Here is a 27,616-nt window from a genome sequence, read left to right as displayed (position 1 = left end):
GGTTCCCACTATGTTGTCCAGGCTGGTCTCAAACTCTTGGGATTAAGTGATCCTCCCGGCCTCCCAGAGTTCTGAGATTACAGGCATGAGCCACTGCGCCGGGCCCCAAATATATTATTTATAAACTGTCCCTGGCCCGTTCCTCAGATCGCAGCCCCAACCACGCCCCCAGAAAACTCTCTCAACAGCCCTGCTGGCCTTCGGGCAGTTTCTACAATGCACCAGCTTGTTCCTCTTTCGTGTTCCCAGGGAGCTTTCTCTGCCCCGCGATCTGAGACCAGAACTGCCTCTTTCTCATTTTTGATGTCTAGGCCCAAATGACATTTCTTCGTATGTAAACGGGCTTCATGTCTCACTCATGGCTGTGACGATCTGAAAGCAAATGCGTGTATATGACAACGTGTGAGCGATGAGAAGCTTGTCATCTGTAAAACTCCATGCGCATGTTAATTATCATGGCTGTGATAATTATGTATATTATAGAAACAACCAAGCGCTAGGCTCGGTTCAGGACCTTCAGTATTGCTGGGAGACTTGGTATCCAACAGGTGTTCCAGGAGGGCAGGAAAGTAGAGATATGTTTGGCCCCAAGTCTCGCGAGGGCTTTGGGGAGCGCTGGGTCTTCAAGGACGTTTCAGATTTGAATAGTTGATGAGAGCGTCGGGTAGGGGAACAGCAGGAGCAAAGCCCAGAAGGTGGCTATGGGGGTAAGAAGGGAGGACACCTGGTAGGCTGCTAAAACCAGGCCCGCCTGCCGGGCAGGTGGAGGCGAGCAATCACCTGAGCTCTCTAGGACTGCGGGAGAGGGGGCAGGGGAGTCGCCGCAACATTCTTCCTGTGGCCGCTAGGGGGTCCCCGCTCCAGGTGAGCGCCAAACTCTAGACCCAGGTTGCTCCCCTATCCTTCAAGCAAGCTTTGCGGCGCAGCCAATTGCCGGGGGCTGTCCCGCCCACCCCCCCCCCCTCCGTCCTCGTAGCCACTCGCCTGCGCGAAATGGCTGCCAACTTCTGACTGGCAGGCAGCCTGGCAAATCAAATCGCGACCTCTGAAAGCAAAACACTGCAACATCTTGGCAGCTCTGAATTGGGAAGGGATGAAGGAGGCTGTGCCTCCGGGTTGCACGGAGTCCAAGTCATTTCTCAGAAGGTTTTGATAGGTGGGCCTTAGAGGAGACGCCGCCGGTGAGTAGTGATTAACACTGGGAGGAAGGGGAATTGAATTTAACCTTCGTTTTTTCTGGAAAGAGCGAAGTCACCTAATGTCCCCTAGTATACATACCCGTCCTTGTTGCTGTCACCAGCCTCGCCAACCTGGGTCCCGTTGCCTCAGAATGTTTTTTGCAGTTTTGTATCGAGGCTAAGAAGAACAGGGGCATGGGCTACCTTACTAAAGGTGATGCCAGGTTCTATCAAAGCAGGAAGTAACATGGAGTAACTTTGCCAGAATTTCTCCTCTTCGTGCCGAACGGCTCGGACTTCCTGGCGGCAGCAGATGGTGGAGTTAGCAGGTGGGATGAGGGGAGGCGTTCTTGGTCTAAGCCCGCTTCTGGAACAGAGGTGCTGTCTCCTCGAGTTGTAGAGTTTCCAACTCAATGGGAGGGGACAGAAGAATGTAACCTTCTCGTGAGCCAAAGTCCAGGAACGGGAAGGTTGGCAGGGAACTGGCGCTCACCTCCAGAAGCCAGATCGTCAGGTGGTGGGAAAGAGTGTGTTTTATTGATTTGTTCGGAAAGAGGCAGATTCGAATACTGACGCTATCCTAAGCGGCCATGAGCCACAGCTTTCTCGTCTGTAAAACGTGCTCGGTGGGATTGGTGAAATCCGTCAACGAGATAAACGGGGTGGGAATGGAAGCAGAGCACCTAGTGAATTATCATTCCTTTCTTGGGTCAGTGACCACGTGCTCTAATTGTGGGGTGGCTGACAATGCAGAGGTGACTGCTTGCCTCTGGGTCATATGTAGGTCCTGGAGAAATGCTTCAAAATCAGGGAAAGAGAGTCACCAGGCAAAGAGTATGTGTCTTATAAGGGAGTACAGCTTGCAAAGGGTTCCTCCAGGCTTTCAGTCCGGACTCCCACCCAGCTGAGGGAGAGCCTTCTATCTTTGCAGGCAATGCCTCAGAGGCCTGGGAGTTCCTGAGGCAGAGAGGGAAGCTGCTTTTTAGAAGAAAAAATTAAACCACATCAATGCCAACCACCACAAACAAAAGCAAAACCAGAAAAGCACTTGGGCAAACTAACTAGTCTAAAGGATGTTAAGAGGCCTGGGTTCCCACCACTCCCTTGACTGACATGTCGCTAAGGGCTATTGGCTTTCTCTGACCTCCTGTAGGTGAGGCTGAGTATATCTGCTTGTTGGAGCTCTGGAGTTGCGGTTGATTAGGACTTAGAAAGGCATTCTTGACTGTGAAGGGGCCACAGCGCACGTGGTGCTTAACTGGCCTGCATTTAGTGAGTCGGTTGGTATGTATACAAGTCACTGTCAGGCTCTGGGCTAGATCTCAGCTGGGAGCAACTGAACAGGGTATGCCGCAGACACCTCACTGGAGTGTGTGCTCCTCAATTTCATGACTGCTTCATGGTCGAATGCTTCTCGGGGCCTCTCAGGGGTAGAAAGAGCCCTGAGCCACTCTTAAGGCTCTTATGGTTATTACAAATGCTAAAACATTGTTACAGACATTTAACGCAATAATGCTTTTCACATGTACATGAAAGTATAGTGAATAGTTATGCTTTCCACAAGATTGCAAACACATATTCATAGGGTTTTACAGGCTGGGAGGTCTAGCTATGGGGTGTGAATTACCTGATAAAGTTACACGGTGCATGCTTACATCTCATGTCTGTATACTGGATACATAACCTCGTCTGCAGGTAGTAGCAATGATTTCATCCTGAGGCCCTTTGACAGTGAAACCAAGCCAAATGGTTTCTGTAGCTGTCCCTGTGCAAAACCTGCAGCTGTTGTTTCCTAGTGCTGGACATGGTGTTCGCCTCATCACATATGTATGTGCTATTCACACCATGAACCAGAATTCCTGAACCTAGGGCCGGATAGCAGAAGGAACTGGCAGCTACAGGATACACAGGAGGCAGCTCTCTGAAGCCTCAGGGAGTGGCAGAAATTGTTTAGCTCACGGTGAGCCCTCAGTAAATATTTGTTGGATGAATGCATGAGCGAGAAAAGAGTGGGCAAAATAAATAATTAAACATGGGAGAATAAAACTAATCCTAACAGCAGCTCACATTCATGGACCATTTGCTATGCCTGCATTTTACATGTATAATTTCATCAAATTCTCAAGACTGCCATGTGGGGAGGGAACATTATTATCTATATTTCACAGCTGGAGAAACTGGCTGAAAAGTTAAATGACCTGGCAAAAGTAAAACGGGTAGCACATGGCACATCAAAAGCAATTTAAAACATTTTTCTATTAAAATAAATATAGACTATGCAGTAGAATACATTTTTTAAAAATGTATAAAAAGTCCTCAAAGAAACCCCTAACACTTTTTTTTTTTTTTTTTGAGGCGGAGTCTCGCTCTGTCGCCCGGACTGGAGTGCAGTGGCCGGATCTCAGCTCACTGCAAGCTCCGCCTCCCGGGTTTACGCCATTCTCCTGCCTCAGCCTCCCGAGTAGCTGGGACTACAGGCGCCCGCAACCGCGCCCGGCTAGTTTTTTTTTTGTATCTTTAGTAGAGACGGAGTTTCACCGCTAACACTTTTAAGTAGGATTTTGGCCATGCCTCCTAGGACACTAGGAGTATACTTTCTCTTCTCTGTTTGGTAGAAAAGTTTGAGAAGTGGCACACACCTGTAATCCCAGCACTTTGAGGGGCTGAGGCAAGTGGATTGCTTGAGCCCAAGAGTTCAAGCAAAACCCTGTCTCTACAAAAAAAAATTAGCCAGGCCTTGTGGCACACGTCTGAGGTCCCAGCTACTTGGGAGGCTGAGGGAGGATCTCTTGAGCCCAGCAAGTGGAGGCTATGTTTGTGCCACTGCACTCCAGCCTAGATGACAGAGTGAGATTCTGTCTCCAAAAAAGGGAACAGTTTGGGAAGCACTGAAAATATAAGTCCAATGAAATTAGCAGGGATTGTCATCATTGCTGGGTTTATTTGAGGCCATGTTATTACCCCCGCTTTACAGAGGAGGCAACTGAATCTCTGAGAGGCAAAGTTACCTGGTCACACAGGGTTTCCACCTCCAAGACCAGTGTTTCCTCACCTGTGTCAGGCTGACCCTCGGTAGTAGGCCAGTTCTTCTGTCTTCCATGGAGGTAGCTTTTCTTCTGATTCTTTTCTTCCCAAGTTGAAACTTAAATGTTCCCTTTTTGTGGTAGCAGAATTTTTTTTTTTTTTTTTTTTTTTTTTTTTTTTTTTTTAGAACTGGAGAAGTTAGTATTCTACTTATTGTGCTCAAGAGCTATGGAAAAAGGGAGGATTTAAGTTGGGTGCGATAGGAGGAAGGAAGCAGAGTGGAGGAGGAAAGGGGACATTTAAGAGCCAGAGAGAAAGCTTTTGAGATAGATGAGTCAGGTTTGTATTAAGGGGAGGACAAAGGCATGATAGAACTTGTTTTTAACAGCTAGAATTGACTTTTGAAGAATTTTTTTAATGGACTCACTTGTCATGGCCGGTTATGTTTTATCTGAATGGTATTCTCAGGTAACAAAGCTGGGCTCAGTGTTTCCTTGTCCATGCATTTTTAATGTTCCTCTCCACCACCCTAGAGCACCGCAAGAACTGGAAAACACGCCCCTCTCTGTCTGCTGGGAGAGCCACGGAGACTGGCACTTCTCGGAGTGAAGCTGAGGAGAAGGCTGTAAATCAGCCAAAAGAGCCTTGAAGCATTCTTTTGGCATGAGGAAGTGATGGCTGCTGGAGGGAGGTGAACACCACGAGGAGAGATGGCATCTGGCCTGGACCCCGCCTAGCAGCAGCTCCACCTCCTGAGCCAGGCCCGGCGGGATGCACCACTAGACCACCATGGACGGAGCCCACAGCGCAGCCCTGCAGCTGCAGCAGCTGCCTCCCACAAGTAGCGCCAGCGCCCTGAGCGAGACTTCCTTCTCCTACAAGGCAAGGGCTTTTTTGGGGTTTGGGAATTTGTATTTTCCTAATAAGAAAGTTACACAGTGCTCTGCATTGGCTAACAGATATACATGGGGTCTGTATGCCTGTCACTGGCAGAAACAGGCAGGCCCTTCACACAGACAAGGGAATGTGTAATCAAAAGAAAAGAGATGGGCCGGGAGCGGCAGCTCTCGCCTGTAATCCTAGCACTTTGGGAGGTGGGTGGGTCACGAGGTCAAGAGATCGAGACCATTCTGGCCAGCATGGTGAAACCCCATCTCTACTAAAAACACGAAGATTAGCTGGGCATGGTGGCACCCGCCTGTAGTCCCAGCTACTCTGGAGGCTGAGGCAGGAGAATTGCTTGAACCCTGAAGGTGGAGGTTGCAGTGAGCTGAGATGGTGCCATTGTAATCCAGCCTGGCAACAGGGCGAGACTCCATCTCAAAAAAAAAAAAAAAAAAAAAAAAAGAGATGCTCATTAAAATACGTAAAAATAGGGAGGCAGAGATACACCATAAAAGGTATGGAATAAAAGGAATGCATTCCCCCTTAGTAGATTTTATTTTTTAAAAAATCACCTACTGTGGACCAGTTATGGTGGCTCATGCCTGTAATTCCAGTACGTTGGGAGGCCAAGGTGGGAGGATCTCTTGAGGCCAGAAGTTTGAAACCAGCCTGGGCAACATAGTGAGACCCCATCTGTACAGAAAAATTGAAAATTAGCCAGGTGTGGTGGCATGCGCCTGAAGTCCTAACTACTCAAGAGGCTGAGACGAGAGGATAGTTTGAGCCTAAGAGTAGTTTGAGGGTGCTGTGAGCTATGATTGCACCACTGCACTCTAGCCTGGGTGACAGAGCAAGACCCTGTTGCCAAAAAAAAAAAAGAAAATTATATATATATGTGTATGTATATATACACACACACACACATACATATATGTATGTATGTATATCACCTCCATTATTTGGAGATAATTTTCATTCATATTTCAGTATAGATCCTTGTTTTTTTCTAGTAGTATAAATTTGGGGTCACATTGCACATGAAGTTTTGTATCTTGGTTGTTTAACTTGACCTTACTTGTGGAATATTTCCCCATGTCATCGAGTAGTGACTGAAAGCATACTTTTTGAATGATTGCCCAATAATCTGTTGAGCTGCTGTGTCAAAATTTGCTCGACAGATCCTCATTGCTGGCTATTCAGGCTGTCTCTAATCTGGAGTGGCTGTAAACCGTGAACATCCTGGAGTGTAAACCTCTGTGCAGATCTCTCATCCTTTCCTTAGATATAGTCATATAGGTACAATGAATAGGCAGAAGGGAATGAACCTTTTTTAAAAAGGGGGGTTTTAATGTCAGATTTAAGTGTTTCTAAACACCTATCAATGCAGCATCCGATGACTTGGATTTATTGAAAAAATTTTTTTTTTTTTTTTTTTTGAGGCAGAGTCTCGCTCTCTCGCCCAGGCTGGAGGGCAGTGGCCGGATCTCAGCTCACTGCAAGCTCCGCCTTCCGGGTTTACACCATTCTCCTGCCTCAGCCTCCTGAGTAGCTGGGACTACAGGCGCTCGCCACCTCGCCCGGCTAGTTTTTGTATTTTTTTTAGTAGAGACGGGGTTTCACCGTGTTCGCCAGGATGGTCTCGATCTCCTGACCTTGTGATCCGCCCGTCTCGGCCTCCCAAAGTGCTGGGATTACAGGCTTGAGCCACCGCGCCGGGCCTGAAAAATTTTTTTTTAAAGATCAGAGAAGCGGGGTGTGGTGCCTTATGCCTGTAACTTCAACGCTTTGGGAAGCCGAGATGGGTGGATGGCTTGACCTTGGGAGTTCAAGACCAGCCTGGGCAAACATGATGAAACCCTGTCTCTACCAAAAATGCAAAAAATTAGCCAGGTGTGGTAGTGCACACCTGTGGTCCCAGCTACTCGGGAGGCTGAATTGGGAGGATCACTGGAGCCAGGGAAGAAGAGATTGCAGTGAGCCAAGATCACACCACTGCACTCCAGCCTGGGTGACAGAGTGAGACCCCACCTCAAAAAAAAAAAAGAAAGAAAGAAAGAAAGAAAACAAGATCAGTGACTGCTAATACCCTAGAGCTAAAGGAGACTTTAGAGATCATCTCATCACACCTCTCATTTGATGGATTGGAACGGTGAGGCTGGGAGGTGAGAAGTGACATACTTAAGATCCTATAGCAAGTTAAGAGGAAGAGCTAGAACCGTTAATTTTAGATAATAATGATGACCATAATAACAATGACTAATATTTATTGAGCATTTATTCTATCCCAGGTACTGTGCTGAGTTCGTCACATGCCTTTCCTTGGGTAATCTTCACACTGGCACTACACAGTAGGTCCAGGTTTCCTCCTCTGTAGAATAGTAGCTGCCTCCTGGTGATGGTGAGGATAAAATGAATGTATTCACGTGAAGCCCTTAGGCAATGACCCACACATAATGGCCAACATTTGTCAAGTGCTAGTGCTAGCTGTTACCATCTTTATCCCCACTTTAGAGACAAGGAAACTGAGACACAGAGAAGTTCAGTAATGGCCCGACTGGCACAACTAGTAAGTTGTGCAACCAGAATTTAAACCCAAGTCAGACTGGCTGCAGAACCCATGCTCCTAACTGCAGCACTGCTCTGACTCCCCAGTGTCCTGACTCCTACTGCTGCCACCACACCCCAGCATGCCCAAGGAGGGGACTCTGCAGGTCATTAAAGGGCTTTTGTCATTTTAATTCCATCTGACCAGCCAGGTGGAATATGTATGGAAATTGTGAACATTTGTCTGGAAGTAGACTCGTTCTAGAGCCAAGATTGACTCTGACATTCTCAGCGGACTCTGCCTCACCAAGCAGACCAGTTTCACAGCCAAGATGGCATGATGGTTTCAGTGTTGGCATCTCACTCCTTGATCTTCTTTCCATGAAAGCCTGTTGTTTCCCCTTCCTGTGCAGCTACTGTATTCATCTAGGGCTCTGTTGGGAAGAGTATCAGACTGAGAACTGGGAGACCTGAGTTCTTAGCCCAGCTCTGTCATCTCTGGCTGTGTGATCTTGGGCAAGTGTCATCCCTTCTCTATGCCTCAGTTTCTGTCTCTATAAAATGAAGAGGTAGAGTTCATAGATGGTCCCCAATCCTGCCTAACCACCTGAAACACCCGGGGAGCTCAAAATTATGCAAATTTCTAGGCCTCAGACTCATCTCTCTGCCTTCACCCTTTTACCCCCTCATCTCTGCTCCCCTGCAAATTGTGGTTTTGCATAGCTAGGCTAGAAACCCAGAACGTGCATTTTGTAAAACCTCTTCAGGTGAATCAGATAATCAGCCAGGTGTAGGAATTTCTGGACCACATGATCTACTAAGCTCCTTCCCGCACCAGCTCCATCATCCTGAGAAATCAAGATCTCAGGTCACCATGTCTTAGCACTGATATTCAAAGTGAGCAAAACACTCTTCTCAAGTAGGCAGTGTTACTGTTTGCATCTTTGGAGGTGTCCACGTGCTTCACAGAGCATTATGCAAAATGGAGCAGGGTTTCAAGTCTGAAAACACTTTTTCTAACCTTTTTATCGATGTATGGTATGCATACAGAAAAATATAAAAATCATAAGCTCTAGATGTCAAATTTTAATGAAAAGGGAGCATACATGTTACTGACGCCCAAATCAAGAAACAGAACATTACTAGTATCCAAAAGTCTCCTTGTGCCCCTGCTAATCACTCCCCTCGCGGCAGGGGTAACCACCCTCTCTTCAAGTCAGAAAACGCATTGATGGTGGCACAGTCTTGACTTCAGAGGAAATTCAGGAGCTGCTGGTCAGCTTGAGTGAATACTGCCTTACATATTGAAGGTGCTGAGTGCTTTCATTCTGTGAAGGAACCAGAACATTCCATTCTGCTTTCAATATTCAGATCTACACCATTTCTAATGTAATGATAGAAGCTGTTATCTTGAGTTTTTCCTGGGCCTTAATTTATGGAGATGACAGAGTGACTCCATGGATGGCTAATGCCATTGAAGAAGATTTTTGTTGCTTACGTTTCCTAAAAGAAGGAGGCACATCGTGCTGCAGAGGGCCACACGGGACACACCAAGGTCAGTTGGTTAGAAGCAGAGGGCATCTAGGGAAAGCTTAGATCAGAGCCTTTATTGTGTTTTTCTGTGGGAAAGGCACGGCAGGACAGGGCGAACAGTTTAGGATTGGCTGATTTAAGAACTCTGGGTTGTCTGGTATGTAGCCCTGGGTTGATTTAGAGCAGGGGAAATATTGACCTGGGGTGTGAGAGTTTATTAAAGGAGATATTTGCAGCTCTGGATTGGTTAGTTAGCATATGAGAGGCATGCTCCTTAGAATATAAAAAATCAGTTAATATAATTGGCCCTGTGATGAATGGATGCCAAGTGGACAAATATAAGAATCTAAGAAAACTCAGAGCACTTTCCCTGATGAGATTTCTAGTAAGTTTCCATTTTAATCACAAAATCAATTCAGTTGCCTAGTATGGAATATCTTCCTGCCAGAGCAAAGATGAATAATTCATGATGACTCTACCAAGGATGTATGAATTGAGGTGAGGGACAGGCGTGGTTGTGATGATGATGGAGCTGACTGAAGTACTGGGTGGGGTAAAGAGAAGAGGACCTAGATCCAAATCCCCACTCTGTTCCTTCTTAGCTTAGTGACCTTGGGTGTATGGTGCAACACTGGAGAGGTCCTGTTATCTCATCTGTAGAATGTTGGTTTTCATCCTTCCCTCCCAACGGCTGTGTGGATCAATGAAAAAGCACCTAATGCAGTGTCTGACCATGTACTAGGCATGTAGGAAGCATGTGACTCAGAAATGCCACGGGGTTTCCAAGAGGAACAGATGAAGGTACACAGAGTAGAGGTGAAGGTGTGGTTAATTCTGCATGGGGATGGGGAGAGGGGTTTTGAGGGAAAGCTGTCTCCTTTCTCGATTTTGTTAAGGCTATTTTGATTGCAAGGAGTAAAAACCCATTTCAGAGAAGCTGAGACAAAAAGGAAAATTATTATAAGGCTAACAGGGTAGCTCATGAAACCCTGTGGCAGGAAAGGCAGTGGGGCTTGGAAGGTGCTGGAACTCATGCCTCCCCTTCAAAAGAGGGAAGACCTGAGTGGCCAGCTTGGGTAAGGTATCTACCTGGTCCAGTTGGTGATGGCCTAGGAGTGCCACTCAGCTGATGCCACCTGGCAAACATGGTTTCTGAGGCTCTACCATTACAGGCAGGTCTCAGAAAAGTGGTCATGTGGGCTGGGCAGGCTGCTCACAGCTCATCGATTACCTTTGGGAGGAGGAAAATACTGAGAGACAAGTCTTAAGTCCAGCTTGATGGGTGGGATGAAGTTAGGAGCAAGCTATTTGTCCTTGAGTTGCAGCCCTGCCTTCTGCCCTGCCCATCAGGGTATAAATTTTGGTTGTTGGGGAGGGTACTCTGCCACAGGAAGCCCCAAGGCTGAGCTGCCCAGGAAGCAGCTCCTAGCAGGATATTGACACTGTGGAAGCTTTACCGCAGCCTGGAAAAGTCAGGCCTCTATTCTTCTATTGAGCGAGTAGACATTTCATCTGAGCACCTACTCTCTCCAGCTTGTGCTGGGTGGGGCGGGAGCTATGTAGATAAAGTTTCCAACCCACAGCCCAGGACAGCTTTGCATGCAGCCCAACACAAATTCATAAACTTCCTTAAAACATTATGAGACTTTTTGCAATTTTTTTTTTTTTTTTTTAGCTCATCAGCGGCTATCATTAGTGTTAGCATATTTTATGTGTTACCCAAGACAGTTCTTCTTCTTCCATTGTGGCCCAGGGAAGCCAAAAGATTGGACATCCCGATATAGATCATCAAGACAGATTGTCCCTGGTTATAGTCTAAGAGGGAGGTGGGGAAGATACATTTTCATAAGTGTCTACCCCCAAGACAGAATTCGACCCAAAATTAGAGATACAACAGATTGTTAAGAGCATGGCCTTTGGAATCAGAGACTTGGCTTCAAACCCTGGCTCTATTACCTTTCTTCTTATTTTTTTGGGAGACAGAGTCTCCTATGTGGCCCAGACTGAGTGCACAGTGATTATAGCTCTCTGCACCAGTTCTGTTACTTTCTAGCATTATAACTTGGGGAAAATCATGTAACCCCTCTGTGGGTAAGTTGTATACCCGTCCTATAGGGTAGTTATGAGCATGACTGGAATTTACAGATGAGCAAACTGAAGCTGCCTGCACCGTTCCCTGCTTCTGCCTTTGGAAAATCCTACCTAGCCTTCTAGCGCAAGTATCACCTTTTCATCCATGAAACCTCTGTCAGTCTTCCTGGCAATAAAATATAGGTCCTTTAGCCACCCTTTCATAACCAGTTAAGAATGACCATTGTAATCATCATAATAAAAGCAGCTAACATTATTTACTTATAGGACAGGAACTGTGCTAATCCTCACAAAATCTCTCATGAGATAGGTACTGTTATAACCCCGTTTTACCTGTGAAGAAACTGGCACAGAGAGGTTAATTAACTTGCCCATGGCCACACAGTCAATGGGTAGTGTAGCTGGGGTGAGTAGCTTTGCCCTCACCTCACTTCTTTTGCCAATAACCCTCCCCATTGAGAGACTGCAGCATGGGTAGAGTGACCATGGTCCTGGTTTGTGCCTCATGCCTGTGTATGTTAATAGACCCCCTTTCATTCTCAGAGTCTTCTTTTTTTTGAGATGCAGTTTCAGTCTATCGCCTAAGCTGGAGTGCAGTGGTGTGATCTTGGCTCACTCTAACCTCCACCTTCCGGGATCAAGTGATTCTCATGCCTCAGCCTCCTGAGTAGCTGGGATTACAGGCGTGTGCCACTACACCCAGCTAATTTTTATATTGTTAGTAGAGACAGGGTTTCACCATGTTGACCAGGCTGGTCTTGAACTCCTGACCTCAGGTGATCCAAGGAGTCTCCCTATTTGGAAGGTATATAGTTACCCTAAATATAAGGCTCCTGGTAGTTGGGAGGCCTCATACTTCCTCACCCATAAAATACTGGGACCAGAGCGGTGTGGGGAGACCCTGACAGTTGCTTATTCTGTGACTTTGGCCGAGTCTTGGACTTTCTTGGGTAACAGATCTCCACTGGGAGCAGCTCCTGAGATATTTGCCTGCCTTCTTCCCTCTCTTCCACCTCAATGGACACTGTCTATTCCACTCTGCCTTGTCAACTTGATAAATAGTTGGGAGCCTGACTGGGTGTTGCCTCAGAAGAATCAACCTGATCTGGCAGTGCCCAAGCCTGGGGCCGCCCAAGACAGTTCTCACCCCTGCCTCTCAGCTGGGAACCATATGTTCCACTTTGCACCATGTCTTTGCTTAAGGGACAAAGTCACTGATTCCAAGGTGGAATATCCCTGTTCTGGGTTAACCGTGCATGTGTACTTGTGAACGCTCCACCTCTAAAATAACCCCAGTGAAGACATACAGCGTGGTTCCTCAGCAAAAAGAGGAGCAGAAGAGGTTGAGAAGGCTGCCAGTGGGGTCCAGAGGTGGGAGCTGGCCAGGTACTACCCATTCCCTCCCTGCAGCAGAACTGGGCACCCACATTTGTGGTTTCCAACCTGAGTGTTGGAGGAAGGGCTTGCTGGCGGGAGTCATTTTTGCTCTCCATTGCCCTATGTCAGGCACTGCAGGGCGTCTCGTAGGTGTGTGTACAAGCCATGTAACCCAGGGCTGGTGGCAACTTCTTGGCCTGTCTTTGAATGCTCATAAAATTGGACCCGTCATCACTTCACAAGGGTTTGGGGGCGTAATTAATGTTGATGAAGCCCTTTGAAACGCTTAGGTGGAGTTATATTAGGCTATTGCTAATCATGTCTGTCTCTAACTGGTTATTACATGTGGACATTCATGTGTTATTGGAAATGGCTTTTAAAAGAAACCTCAGCCACCTGTGTCCTTAGTGGAAATGCAGCACTGATAAGATTTTTTTTTTTTCCTAATTGACTGTGCCACCTTTGAAGGACACTTCATAGAACACAATGGAGACAGTCTGGAGGAGTAATTATCATCAAGAGGCTGGAAGTCAGGCTTAGATGCTAAAAATAGGACTCATAGTAACACCCATCTCATAGCGTTGTTTGTGGCCCTAAGAGGAGGGTGCACAGAAAGGGCTTAGCACAACATGTGCTCCATCAGTACCAGCCTTTATTATCATACTGACTGTTGGGGATCAGAAAACCATACCCGAAAAAGAAAGCCTCAGAAGCAAAAGTTCCTCTCTGACCTTCTCTTGCTCTCCTTTCTCTGGCCCCCCTTCACCAGCCTAGCCACAGAAACTACAATCCCTCTTCCCCAAGGCAGGTCATCGAAACCAGAATCCCTGCAGGCACTGAGGTGACTCATGCTTGTAATCCCAGAACTATGGAAGGCTGAGGCGGCCTTTGAGCCCAGGAGTTCAAGACCAGCCTGGGCAACATGGTGAAACACCGTCTCTACTAAAAATACAAAAATTAGCTGGGTGTTATGGCATGCACCTGTAGTCCCAGCTACTCAGGAGGCTGAGGTAGGAGTATGGCTCGATCTCTGGAGATGGAGGTTGCAGTGAGCTGAGATCACATCACTGCATTCCAGCCTCATTCCATCCTGGGTGACAGAGCGAGACCCTGTCTCAAAAAGAGAGAGAGAGACAGACAGAACTTCCTTTCCGCAAAGCCAGCTATACAACCTAAAATACTACTCTAATTTTCTTCCACTTTTCTTTGTAAAAATTGGCCATAAGGAAATTATCAGACCTACTTTATCTGATCATAGGTCAGAAGACCCCCATTCCGGAGAGGATCCTGTCTCATATAAGAAGGGAATGCTGCCCAGAGAGGCTGAGAAGAATCTCAACAGACAGACCTGGCTGGGTTCCCCACTCAGTCTATCAGCATTACACAAGGCCTCTTTGTCCAGTCATATTTCTACACAGCCGTCCATACTAAAAATGACAGTTTCTCTTCTGTCTTTGGGTCTTCACTCTGAAGGCTCCCATGTCACATGAAATGACGATCAAATCAATGTATACGCCTTTTCGCCTATTGATCTGCCTTTTATCAGTTGATTTTCAGCGAACCTTCCGAGGGCAATGGGGAAGTCTTCCCTTGGCCCCTACATAACCTTTTAGCCTCCAATGTGTTTGCTGCCTAGATGGGTTCACCCTTGTGAGGTTTATAGTTTTTACTTCTGGGTCCCACCCTTCCCTGCCCCACTCCCTGACTCATCTCTGTGGCCACGGTGGCCTCCCTCGGCCCTTCTGCAGCTCTGCACTTCCACCAGTAGCGAGTTATTAACACATTCTCAGGCTAACACCTTCACAGACTAAATCCTTGTGGATTTAGTCAGCCATTCATCCAAGGCCATCTCATCTTGGTCCCTTGCGGTAAAAATAAAATAGCTACCAGTTATAGGTAGCTTTTGAAACTAATATGAAACTACCATCTTTATGCATCAAAAATGGTTTGAGTATTAGCTGGGCTTGGTGGCTCATGCCTGTAATCCCGGCACTTTGGGAGGCTGAGGCAGGCAGATCACCTGAGGTCAAGAGTTCGAGACCAGCCTGGCCAACATGGAGAAACCCCATCTCTAATAAAAATGCAAAAAAAAAAATTAGCTGGGCATGGTGGCACATGCCTGTAGTCCCAGCTACTCAGGAGTCTGAGGCAGGAGAATGGATTGAACCGTTTCTGGCAAATGTAAACATTGGTATTTTTTAAAACTGTTAGATACTCTTAACTGAAGCCCTTGGTATAAAGACCATTCAGTACCCACTATCAGCCTTCTGAAAAATATATAAGCTGTTCTTTAAGTGTTGAAAATTTTACATCATTCCCTTTTCTCCTTGAATTTGTATTTCCATTCTATTTCCCTCACAGAGTTTTATTCCAAAATTGTGTATTTTAATACCTGAAAGTTTTGTGGACTCCTCCCATACTTCCATTAAGAGGAAAACTTTGGACAAATGAAATTTAACAGAGTTATTTGAGCTAAGAATGATTCATGAATCAGGCAGGCACTCAGAACCAGAAGAGGTTCAGAGAACTCCACTTTAGTGGCCTGAGCAGCAGGCTTTTATAGGTTGGGTGCAGAAGCAAAGCAAAGAAATGGCTTGATTGGCTACAGATAGGTGCTTGCCTTATTTGGGTCTGATTGGAGGAAAGTCCCTTGTTAGAGGTTAGTTGATGCTTTGATTGGTTATGCTTAAGTTTCATTTTACTGGTTACATTGAAATTCAGTTGGCTTACGTAGGAACCCAAGGCCCTACAGCTGTCTCAGCCTGATGGCCTCCCAGTGAAAAATTTTTCACACTTCTCTATAAGAAAGATGTAGAATAGGTAATGAAATTTCATTTATTAAAATTTCCTTGGATGTAAGGTTCATAAGTGTTGATTTGATCAGAAGAGTTTTTTATTGGTATGATTGACTGAAAGCTGTTAATGCAGTATAAAGTTTTACAATGATTATTAAGCAAAAAAAACCAGTGTTTTAGAAATGAATAACTGAATGAGAAGAATGAGGCTTCCTTTAAAAATTAATTTCTGTATTCAAGATAAATATTACTGATTGCTAGAATGAGGTAGAGTTTAGCATCCATTCTATTGCAAGTTTTGGTTCCCGTAGCTAAAGTGCTAAGAACTTTATTCACATTAGTATAAGTACCTGGAATGGAAGGAGTGTTGGTATAGCAGTATCACTAAATTCTTTTTTTTTTTTTTTCTTTTTTTTGAGACAGAGTCCCACTCTTGTTGCCCAGGCTGGAGTGCAGTGGTGCGATCTTGGCTCATTACAACCTCCACCTCCCAGGTTCAAGTGATTCTCCTGCCTTAGCTTCCCAAGTAGCTAGGATGACAGGTGCCAGACATCACACCTGGCTAATTTTTGTATTTTTGCTAGAGATGGGGTTTCACCATGTTGGCCAGGCTGGTCCTGAACTCCTGACCTCAAGTGATCCACCTGCCTCAGCCTCCCAAAGTGCTGGGATTACAGGCATGAGCCACCACGCTAGGCTCCAGTATCACTAAATTCTTTAAACTCCTTCCAAGTTACATGCTAAAAATCACGTTATGATAAACTATTTTCATCAGCTAACAATATGATTAGAGCCACCTTCATTTTTATTCAAAGCAAAGTACTGGATGCACCTAATTTACAACAAGATTTGTTCTGCTTCCACAATTTCTGTGAAGTTTACCAAAAGGGCTTATCAATTATGCCTGTAACTTTTTTCACCTAAAGACACCTTGTGTTAACCTGATATGTCTAGAATGGGTCAGGGAAATTGAAATATTATTTTTACTATACCTTTGCTTATGCTGTACTTTAATGCACGTATATTTTTACATTTATTATTTAGTATAGTGTATAAGTATTTGTACATATATTTCAAGTATAAATGATTTTATTTTATAACAAACTTTGAATATATTTTTGTCAAAGCTTAGAGCAGCAAATTTAGCTCATTCAATCTATGTAACAGATCTGGAATATAACCTAATTAACAAAGCTAGTCCTTATAGTCTAAACATCAGTCAAACCAGACTCTGGCTTAGGAATATTCCAACAAGGGCCAAACTATCCCATTCCAGTGTCATGTCTTAACAGGAATACGGATGACAGAAGGAAGAAAAGTCATTCTTAGAATGGGTGTTACAGCATCTTGATTATCACCAAAGAAACGTGGGAAACAAAATTTCAGAATTCCCCTTGATTTCCTGGTGGTTTTACAACTTGGCAATGTACCAGAGTCAGATTCGAAGGTAAACGAAGGACAAGCCTCTCTTTGATCAAATGGGAAAAAGCTGCTGTGAAGGGTGAAATGAGAAAGCGGAACATAACAAAAAGCTAGCAAAGAACATGGAGGGACATGAAGATAGGTGATCAAGTCCCTTAAAACTGTCAGCATCACCTCGTGGAAGAAAATCTCTGGCCCCAGTCCAAAGAAAATGGCCTTCTAGTCCTTGCAACCCTGATTTCTATTTTATTTATTTTTTTGTTTTATGACCTCTAAGTGTTCAAGTGAAATGATTTCTCTTTTAGAACCATAGTCCTAATAACGTCACTCAGAGCCTCCCTGTCCTCTCTAAGCCCAGGTCCAGGTCCAATGTCTTGGAATAGGGCTTCTCTGGTTTCTTTCCATCTTCCCTGGACCCCTTTTAAAACTGGATTAAAGGGGGTTCCCTTTAATCAGTTCCCCAATCCCATTTTTCCCTGAGTCTTTTCCCCTTACACCAGCCATCTTTCTCTTCCTCAAAAGTGCTTGCTTGTTCCCACCTCAGGAGCTTCCTATGCGTTGTGGAATGGCTTTCTCCACCCCACCCCCACCACTCCAGGTCTTCAGGCCTCCCTTCAGAAATCATTCTTCAGAGATGCCTTTCTTGACCACCACCCAGTACACACACTAGATCAGGTCCCTGTCATGTAGAGTACCCTGTGCCTCTCCTGTGTAGCACTAACCACAATGTGATTACATAGTCAGTTCAATATATGTTATGTGAGGACAAGGACAGGGCATGGCACAAACTAGGCACTGAAGGAACAAATGACTGTAGTGCCATTCTTCCCTTCTCTGTACTTCTTGTGTCCATCTCTAATAGATTGTAATTTTTTTTTTTTTTTTTTGAGATGGAGTTCCATTCTTGTTGCCTAAGCTGGAGTGCAATGGCACAATCCCGGCTCACTGCAACCTCCGCCTCCCAGGTTCAAGCGATTCTCCTGCCTCAGCCTCCCGAGTAGCTGGGATTACAGGCATGCACCACCACGCCCGGCTAATTTTGTATTTTTAGTAAAGACGGGGTTTCTCCATGTTGGTCAGGCTGGTCTCAAACTCCCAACCTCAGGTGATCTGCCCGCCTCAACCTCCCAAGGTGCTGGGATTACAGGTATGAGCCACCGCGCCCAGCCAGATTGTAATATTTTAAGTATCTGTATTCTGTACTAGCCTGGGAGTCACTGGGTCAAGAACCAATTCACCAGCTCCCAATAACAGTTACTATTTATTCAATACCTACCCTGTTCCAGGCCTGTTATAGAGCTTTATATATTATATAGTTTGACGTAATAATTATGAGCATGGGCTCTGGTGTCAGACTACCTGGGTTCCCATCCTTTTTCAGCCACTTACTAGCTATCTCTTATCCACTGTGCCTCAGCTTCCTCACCGAGGAAAATTAGATGGTAATAGTATCTGCTTTAAAAGGTTGTTATGAGGATTAAATGAGTTAGTATGTTTGAAGTACGTTGAGTAATACTTGGCACATTGTAAGTGCTTGATAAATGTTCGTTTATCATTATCATTGTTGTCATGATTTCTAATCTTTACAACAAGCCTAGTCTGTCAGTTTCTAAAGGCTGAGCTCTCTCTAGTAAACCTGATCACCTCCCACTGGCATGTGCCTAACACATAGGAGGTTCTCACAATGCCCTATTGTTTAATGATGTTTGAATCTAACTATGATAGCTAATATTTATTGAAGGCTCTGAGAAGCCCCATAGGAAAGAAATCTGTATCCGTAAACCCTCTGACTTGTGCTAGGAATCATGCTTTGTTACTTCTATAGGTTTATCTTGTTTCATTCTTGCAACTGCCCTGAGGAGTAAGTACCCTTAATAACTCCATTTTACAGTTGAGGAAACAAATGCCCAAAGATATGTCCAAGTCACAGTGTCATGAAGGACAGAGGCTGGATTCAAGGTGAGGTCTGCCTGACTCTCGGGCCTAACCTCTGAATAACTACACTCCACACACTTATTGTGCTGGAGCAGTTCCTTAGGATTACAATGTCCTCTTAGTTTCCACAAAACACTGTACGTTGTAGGTTGCCTTCTGCAGTCCTCTTCAGCCACAGATGTTGGTTGAGGGGGTTGGGTATGCTCTGCCTTAGGCCAGGTGCCATGTGAAGGTTGGAAGAGCAGGCCAGGCATATAAAAAAAACTCAGGCTGAAAGTCTGAGAGCCTACATTTTAGCCATGGTCCTTCCATACTGCCTTTGCTACATAATATTAAGCAAAGTAGTTCAGGTCTTGTGCCCAGAGTAAATTCCTCCTTTGACATTCCACCTTTTTCTCAGCACTCTCTCAATTATTGCCATTTATTTGTGCTTAGATTAAGTCATGTATTCAGCAAACATAAACTGAGTTCCTTCTATTGATTGGGAAAGAAAAGAGAGACATGGAGACTCCAATTAGATATCATTTCTAAATGAAAGGAAGGCAGAATTCCGTCTACCCATATCAGATGATTAAGTTTTAAAAGGAATTAAGAAATCTGTGACAATAATAGCATAATGGGTGGGGAGAGAGATGGAACAATATAGGAGCAAAGGTTTGTTTAACACTAAAATTAAGTTGCTATTAATCTGAACTAGATTGTTACAAATTAAGGTGTTAATTGTAATCCTCAGCACAACCATTAAGAAAATAACTCTAAATGACAAGGGAATTAAAGTGGTACACTAGAAAACGTATCTACCACAAAAGAGGGCAGTAATGGAGGAATTTAGGAACAAAAAGAGACTATAGAAAACAAATGGCAAAATGACAGAAGTCCTTTCTTATCACCAATTGTTATTAAATGTAAGTGGGTTAAACTCTCCAAGTAAAAGGCAGAGATTGGCAGAATATATATTTTAAAACATTCAAGTATGTGCTACAAAAGATTGTCTTTAAATTCAAAGACACATAGATTGAAAGTAAAAAAGAAGAAGATATTCTATGTAAACAATAACCAAAGGAGAGCTGGAGTGGCTGTACTAATATTAAACAAAATAGACTTGAAGATAAAATTGTTACAAGGTACAAAGAAGGACATTATATTATGATGAAGGGGTAAATTCCTCAAGAAGATGTAACAATTGTAAAATATATGCACCTACAGAGCCCCAAAATAGATGAAGCAAAAACTGACAGAATCAAAGGAAGAAATAGACAATAATAGCCAAAGACTTGAATAGCGAATACACCACTTTTACTAATGGATAGAACAATTAGGAGATCAGCAAGGAAATAGAAGACTTGAACAACACTGTTAAGCAACTAGAACTGACAGAAATCCATAGAATATTCCACTCAACAAAAGCAAAATACAAATTCTTCTTAAGTGCACATGAACATTTTCTGGGATAGAGCACATATTAGGACAGAAAACAAGTCTCATTACATTTAAAAGATTGAAATTATACAAAGTATGTTTTCTGATCACAATGGAATGAAATTAAAAATCAATCACAAAAGGAAATTCACAAAAACAAAGTGGGAAATTCACAAATATGTATAAATTTAACAACATCCTCCTAAATAACCAACAAGTCAATGAAAAAAATCCAAGGGAAATTATAGCAACTACCTTGAGACAAGCTGATCCTAAAATCCATATGGAAATCCAGGGGACCCAAAATTGCCAAAACAATCTTGGAGGAAGAAGAACAAAGTTGAAGAACTCACACTTCTGATTTCAAAACTTACTACAAAACTACAGTAGTCAAAACAATATGGTACTGGCATAAAGACAGACAAATAAATCAATGGGATAGAATTCAGAGTCCAGAAATTAATCCATACCTCTATGATCAATTGATTTCAACAAAAATGCTAAGACTATTCAATGGAGAAAGAATAGTCTTTTCAACAAATAGTGCAGGATAACTGGATAGCCACATGTAAAAGAGTGAATGAAATTGGATTCCCACCTCACACCATGCATAGAAATTAACTCAAAATGGATTGGAGAGCTAAATGTAAGGGCTAAAACTATAAAATTCTTAGAAGGAAATAAAGGTGTTCATTTAAATCAGGCAACAGTTTTTGTCTCTTTTAATTCAGTTCCTTCATTGCTGCCTTCTTTTGTGTTAAATAGACATATTTTGTAGTGTACCATTTTAATTCCCTTGTCATTTCTTTTACTATGTATTTTGAGTTATCATCTTAGTGATTGTGCTGAGGATGACAATTAACACCTTAACTTATAACAATCTAGTTCAGATTAACACCAACCTAATTTTAGTGGTACATGAAATGTCGCACCTATATAGCTCCATCTCTCTCCCCCACCCATGATGCTATTATTGTCACAAAATATGACACCAAAAGCATAAACAAGAAAAGAAAACAAAAGATAGGTTAGACTTCATCAAAATTTAAAACTTTTCTGCATCAAAGGCAGAAGTCTAGGCTGTCTGTGTGCTCTCTGTTGACACCATGGGGAGGAGGACACCTCGCCACTGGCTCCCTAGTTAGCCTTTCCTGATAGTCCCAGCAGGGGAGTTGGGGGGCTGACTTAGTTCATTTGGGCTGCTGTAACAAAATGCCATAAACTGGGTAGCTTATAACAACAGAAATGTATTTCTCACAGTTCTGAAAGCTGGGAAGTCCAAGATCAAGGCACCAGCACATTGGGTGTCTGGCGAGGGCCCGCCATCTCATAGATGGCACCTCCTCCCTGTGTCCTCGCATGATGGAAGGGGCGAGCAGCCTCTCTTGGGCCTCTTTTTTAAGAACACTAATCCCATTCATGAGGGCTCCCCTGCATGACCTAGTCACTTCCCAAAGGCACCACCTCCTAATACCATTCCCTTAGGGGTTAGGACTTCAACATATAAACTTAGGGGGTAGCTGGCTCAAACATTCAGACGTACAGGTACCTTGTTCCTTGAGGTGTTTGGAGTTTGGAGGTTATTGTCTAAAAGTGTTTTTCTTGCCAAGCTTCCCATCAGCTTGTCCTTTGGTAGTGAGAGGAGGCTTTTCTTGGGGCTTTTGTTTTCCCTGCTCCACCCCTGTTGGTATTTCCAGAGTGCTTGCTTCTTCCTCTACAAGTTTGGGATGTATGAGGCAAAAAGAATACAGAATACTCAAGAAGCTCACCATATGCCATTCTTTTCTAGCTTGTCTGCCTTCTTCTCTCTGCCTTCAGAATTTTTTTTTTTTTTTTTTTGAGACAGAGTTTCACTGTTGTCACCCAGGCTGGAGTGCAATGGCATGATCTCGGCTCACTGTAACCTCCGCCTCCTGGGTTCAAGTGATTCTCCTGCCTCAGCCTCTTGAGTAGCTGGGATTATAGGCACCCACCACCACACCCAGATAATTTTTGTGTTTTTTTTTTTTTTTTTTTAGTAGAGATGGAGTTTCACCAAGTTGGCCAGACTGGTCTGGAACTCTTGACCTCAGGTGATCCACCTGCCTTGGCCTCCCAAAGTGCTGGCATTACAGGCGTGAGCCACCATGCCCAGCCTTATGTTTGTCTTATATGTGATGACCAGGGTTTTAGTTGTATGTAGCAGGAAGAATAGGGAAGAGTACATCTACTCTATCTTACCAGAAGCAGATGTTCTATAATTGACTTTTTAAATGGAAAGTTATAAGCTAATTTTTTTGTGTGCAAGGAGCATTAAAATATTGAAACTAAGAGTCATTATATTTGTAAATATAATTTGTTAGATTTATAATAATTAGTTCTGTGGTAAGGTTTTATTTCAAAAAACTAAATTTGAATAACATATTTCTTTTTACAAAAGAAAAGCAGATTCCCTTTTTTGTCCACCAAAGCCATGCCTCTAAGAAAGGGGAAGACAAAACCTCACTCATGTTTATGAGAAGTTGGACTAACAATAAATATGTCCCAAACTGCTTTTCCCCAAAGTGTTGATTCTGTTGAGCTTTTTAGTTGCAAGTAACAGAAACAAGTTCTTAAGCAAGAGACCGGGTATTCCTGGCTTCAGGAAAGTCCAGAGTGAGGATGGCTCCAGGGTCCTGAGGAGCAGCAACTCCTGATTTGTTCGGGCCTCACCTTGGGCTGAAGGGAGCCATCCTTTCTTCAGCCTTTGTGTTTCTCAGTCCAAGATCTGGATCCCAGAGAAAGAGATTCTGGCCTGCCTGGCTTGGGTCACACTTGGGCCATGATGTCTTAGGGAGGATGGAGCACTAGGAATGACAGTTCCAATAAGACTCTGTCCAATGGGGAGGGGGTGGAGAAGAGTCCTCCCCAGCAAAATCAGAGTGCCCTTTATCAGAAGAAAAGGTAAGGATTAAAATGTTAGTCAAGTGAGAGTCATAGATGCTTACTCCAGACACCCATGGCTGGATTCCAAGTTAAGAGTTCTAGAGCTAAATAAGTTTGAGAGCCTGAGTAAGACAAGGAGAAACTCTTCTGAGAGCCTCTAACATGCTCTGGGGGCCTCCCAGCAGTGGGTAGAGGATGCATTGCCTTTAACTACATGGTGCTTTTCTTGCCTTGGAACCCCATTAGCATCTCTGGGAACTCAGCTGGGGGAACCCTGGCTGGGCAGGTCTCCAGCAAGCCTTTTAGCTCTGAGATCCTGTGATCCTACAGGAAGGACGTGTTCTGCCCGCAGGTGGCTTTATTCCATCTTGCTGCTCATCAGGTGAGTCAGAATCAGTTCCCAGCTCTGACTTTTTCCACGTGGGGGACACATCTCAGATGTGGTGAGGTCACGGTGGCGGAGCTGGGACTACACTGGAGTCCCCTGGCTCCACGTTTTTCCCTTCTGTGGCAGCCCTGAGCCTTGTTGGGAGAGAAGTTAAGGACAACTGTCCATGGTGATTTCAGTTGGTGGGCCTCCCGCTCGGTCCTCCTGCCCTCGCCTGTCCCTGGCCAACTGCCCCTTCTCAGGGAAGACCTGCCCTCAGCTCTCTAAGCCCCGCGATCTAGGAGAGGGAAGGAGGGAGGGTTGACTTCACTATTACTGCTGACTCAGGAGTCAGCCTGAGTCCTGAGGAGGAAGCCTCGGCCAGCTCTGGCCGCTGCAGGGCAGCTTGCTAGTTATCTGTCTTTCCAGATGGACTGAACATATGACAGTGAGGACTGTTTGTCTTGTTAACTGCCGATTCCCTAGGGCCTATCCCATGCCTTGAAGAATGGGCAGGATTTCACCAGGGAGGGGAGCCAGCTGGGGTTGGGAAGAGAACATGCTGGGAAGGAGGATGCAGCAATGGCCAGCATAGAGCATTCCTTGGTGTTCAGTGGTGGAATAAGGCCAAAAGGTGTACTGGGGACTCACCATAGTGTCGTTTAAATGCTAGTACACTTTGACCCAGCAATTCCACTTATAAGAATTTGTCCCAAGGGACTAATCCAGACAAACGCACAAAAATGTGTGCACTAGGCTCTTCAATCACAGCATTGTTTTTTAAAAAGGAAACATAATAGACACAGGGGACTCCAAAACAGGGAAGGGTTGGGGTGAGGGCGAGAGTTGAAAAATTACCAATTGGGTACTGTATACACTTATTTGGGTGATGGGTTCACTAGAAACCCAAACCTCAGCATTACACAATATACCCATGTAACACACCTGCACATGTACCCCCTGAGTCTACAATAAAATTAAATGAAAAATTAATAATAAAGGAAGCAACCTAAATATCCAGTAATAGCAAAGCTATGATATAAAATATGGCACATCCAAAAATAATGAGTTATTTGACATTTAATAAAAATGACAAATTAGGTATGCCTGACAGGGAAATGTGTTCACAATATGCTAAATAAAAAAACAGATTATAAAACAGATGGTAATCTTATTTTTATAAAGTAAATTAACATTTCCATTGATATGTAAATTTATGGACAGGAAAATGTTTGCAGGAATAAGAACCAAAATGTTTATAGTCATTATCTCTGGGTTATAGAATTAAAGGTGACTTTTCTATTATGGTTTTGGTGTTATTGTTATTTTTATTTTTCATTTTTTTCTCATGCTACCTTGTCTAATTTATTATTATCTATATGTATTTCCTAATTACAATGAATATGTGTTTGGTAATCATTTTATAAAGTAAAAAATTCCATGCCAGGAAGTCTGAACCTAACCCATAGGTGATGTAAATTAACTTTTTATAAATTGAATAATTGAAAATGCCCTAAGCAAGTGAGCCAGTTAAAAGAGTTTCATTGAAATCCCTCTGGGAAATTGAAGACTCTGTTGACAAGATAGCAAAAAGTATTCTCTGGCCTGTATTTCTCTTGTAAATTCTGATTTTGGAATGTTGCTTTTCTGCACAAGATGATGGCAAGTTAATACTTTTTTTTTTTGAGACGGAGTCTCGCTCTGTCACCCAGGCTGGTGTGTAGTGGCACATCTCGGCTCACTGCAAGCTCTCCTGGGTTCATGCCATTCTCCTGCCTCAGCCTCCCGAGTAGCTGGGACTACAGGCACCCGCCACCACGCCCGGCTAATTTTTTTTTTTGTTTTTGTTTTTGTTTTTGTTTTTTTTTGAGACAGAGTCTCGCTCTGTCGCCCAGGCTGGAGTGCAGTGGCCGGATCTCAGCTCCCTGCAAGCTCCGCCTCCTGGGTTTACGCCATTCTCCTGCCTCAGCCTCCCGAGTAGCTGGGACTACAGGCGCCCGCCACCTCGCCCGGCTAGTTTTTTGTATTTTTTAGTAGAGACAGGGTTTCACCATGTTAGCCAGGATGGTCTCGATCTCCTGACCTCGTGATCCACACGCCTCAGCCTCCCAAAGTGCTGGGATTACAGATGTGAGCACCACGCCCGGCCGGCAAGTTAATACTTTAAAGGGAATAGCACAGCAGGTTTTGACCTTGTCAGGTCAGTGTGATTGGGCCACCAAAGTATCCAATTCAGGACAGCGTTTTATAAACTAGCAAAGCAGCCAGATTAACCTTGAGTAGTAAAATTTCAGTTGTGGGTCTGGAATGTGGCTTTGTCACTGATACTGTTTTTCTGGTTTTGTTTTGGGGCAGCCAATGGTTGAGTGTCAAAAGTGTCCTGGGGCCCCCTGGCTTGTGCCCAAATCATGTTTACTCCTGTGAACTTTCCTTACAGGAAAACCTGATCGGCGCCCTCTTGGCGATCTTTGGGCACCTTGTGGTCAGCATTGCACTTAACCTCCAGGTAAGTTTCAGTCACCAGCACTGTCTAGGGGCAGAGACACAACAGATAAGTCAGGGTGTCTTATCCAGGTCCAGCTGCCTCCTTTCTGCAGGGCCTTGCCTACTCCATCCCTGGGCTGCACCTGGGACAACACCTTGTAGGCCGTTCCAGGATTTCTCTTGATTTGGTGGCCCCACTCCATCCCGCCCTCACTCTCCTAGCCAGGTCCTCACTGTCTCTCCTTGGGCTTTGCAGTGACCTCCTGCTAGCTTCCCTGGCTCTGGTATCATCCTCTCTTTGCCTTGCCACATAGCTGCTGGAATTACCATAGTTTTGTCAAACTCAACTCTAATTACAGCATTGTTCATTACTTACAAGCCTCTGGGATGCCCTGTACAGCTGCTGGGGACCCCCCTACTGACCTCTAGGTCCCCTCAGCCTGTCTGAGTTCACAAGCAGCTGTGGTGTGGAGCAAGTTGATAGCTAATGAGCTTCTCATGGGGGCACCAGGGAGCTGGTGCTACTGGCATGCAGGCGCAACTGGGGTTTGCACTGGGGGAGTGGGACAGTTAATGCCCCTGGAGGCTGCCTTCTGCCAGGAGGGGTGGGAGGCAGGGAATAAAAGGCCCAGGCTCTTATCCTCTGCTAGGATGATTCTAAGGTGAGATTCACAGGGTTTTTCAGAGGGCCCCTGTGGGACTGAGCCCCAGTTGCCCACGGGACTAATTCACTCATGAACCACCTTTCATCTCCGTTCCCTGCCTCACTTTCCCCCTCCCTTACTTGAGCTCCCTGGAATCATCTCATACAGACTACCTGCTCCACGTTCTTGTCTCAGGGACTGCTTCTGGGAAACCCAAATAAGACTTGATACCTGCTAACAGGATGAATCCCACAGCACACTGACTGGTTTCACTCCAGCAGCACTGCCCAGCTTCTGCCTGCAGTGAACTGCTCTCCCTGGCCCTGGAGCAGGCAGGAGACTGTGATCCCTGTGGGCACACGCATGTGCCTTGTTCACCTGTACCCTATGCATCTCAGCTCTGGGATGTGTATGTTTCCATATGTCGCTGAGACCATGTGGTCTCTTAGCTACTTGAATGATTCATTCTCTTCTTTCTCCAGGGCAGCATCTCTGGTTATTTATCTGCTTCTGGGCAGCCCACATCATGATCCTCCCCAAATGGCAGACTTGGTCCTTTAAGTCAACGTGACTTTCTAGCCTGTTAGTTACCACCTCAGTTTCCATGTCACAGGTTCACATTTCTCCAAAAAAGAATATTGACCATGCTTGAGCCATGTAACCACCCCAGGGAGCGCAAGGTCCACTGATACCCACACAACTGCCCAGTGAGAGCTGCTGCCATGTAGACAGGAAGGAGTGTGCCATACACTTGGGCATCCAAACATGAGGAATCCTGGAAACTGCAGAGAAAGGGAGGAGGTCGACCCAAGGGCCAAGCCAAGTGGGATCCTTAGACTATGGCTCCCACCCTGAGACTGCACATTGCCTGTGACGTGCATTAGAAATGCCTGTTTTTGGGCTCACCCACACCTCTGAGACTGACTCAGGATGAGGCCCAGATGGGTATTTTGTCAGAGCTTCCCAGGGGCTTATAAGGATTCCCAGCGTGTTGGAGTGCTACTGTCCTAGAAT

General features: G+C 44.8%; 1 protein-coding gene across 4 annotated transcripts in view; it reads left to right on the top strand.

Moving 5' to 3' along the window:
• The window catches only part of NIPAL3 (NIPA like domain containing 3), a 59,056-nt gene that overhangs the window by 1,249 nt on the left and 30,191 nt on the right, over nucleotides 1–27,616 (top strand). For 2 of the 4 annotated variants that reach the window (XM_033227816.1, XM_033227818.1), the window contains exons 1-3: nucleotides 1,050–1,181; nucleotides 4,736–5,084; nucleotides 25,912–25,980. In XM_033227816.1, the coding sequence (XP_033083707.1) occupies nucleotides 4,992–5,084; nucleotides 25,912–25,980 (162 nt within the window). In that variant the 5' untranslated portion in view covers nucleotides 1,050–1,181; nucleotides 4,736–4,991. Of the gene's footprint in view, nucleotides 1–1,049; nucleotides 1,182–4,735; nucleotides 5,085–25,911; nucleotides 25,981–27,616 lie in introns of those variants that run through there. The other 2 variants (XM_033227817.1, XM_033227819.1) reach the window with 2 other exon arrangements.

The sequence above is a fragment of the Trachypithecus francoisi genome, unplaced genomic scaffold (assembly GCF_009764315.1).
Source record: "Trachypithecus francoisi isolate TF-2019V2 unplaced genomic scaffold, Tfra_2.0 Lachesis_group12, whole genome shotgun sequence".
Classification (NCBI taxonomy): Eukaryota; Metazoa; Chordata; class Mammalia; order Primates; family Cercopithecidae; genus Trachypithecus; species Trachypithecus francoisi.
Note: the sequence above shows the minus strand (reverse complement) of the source record. Positions and strands in the feature narration are given on the sequence as shown.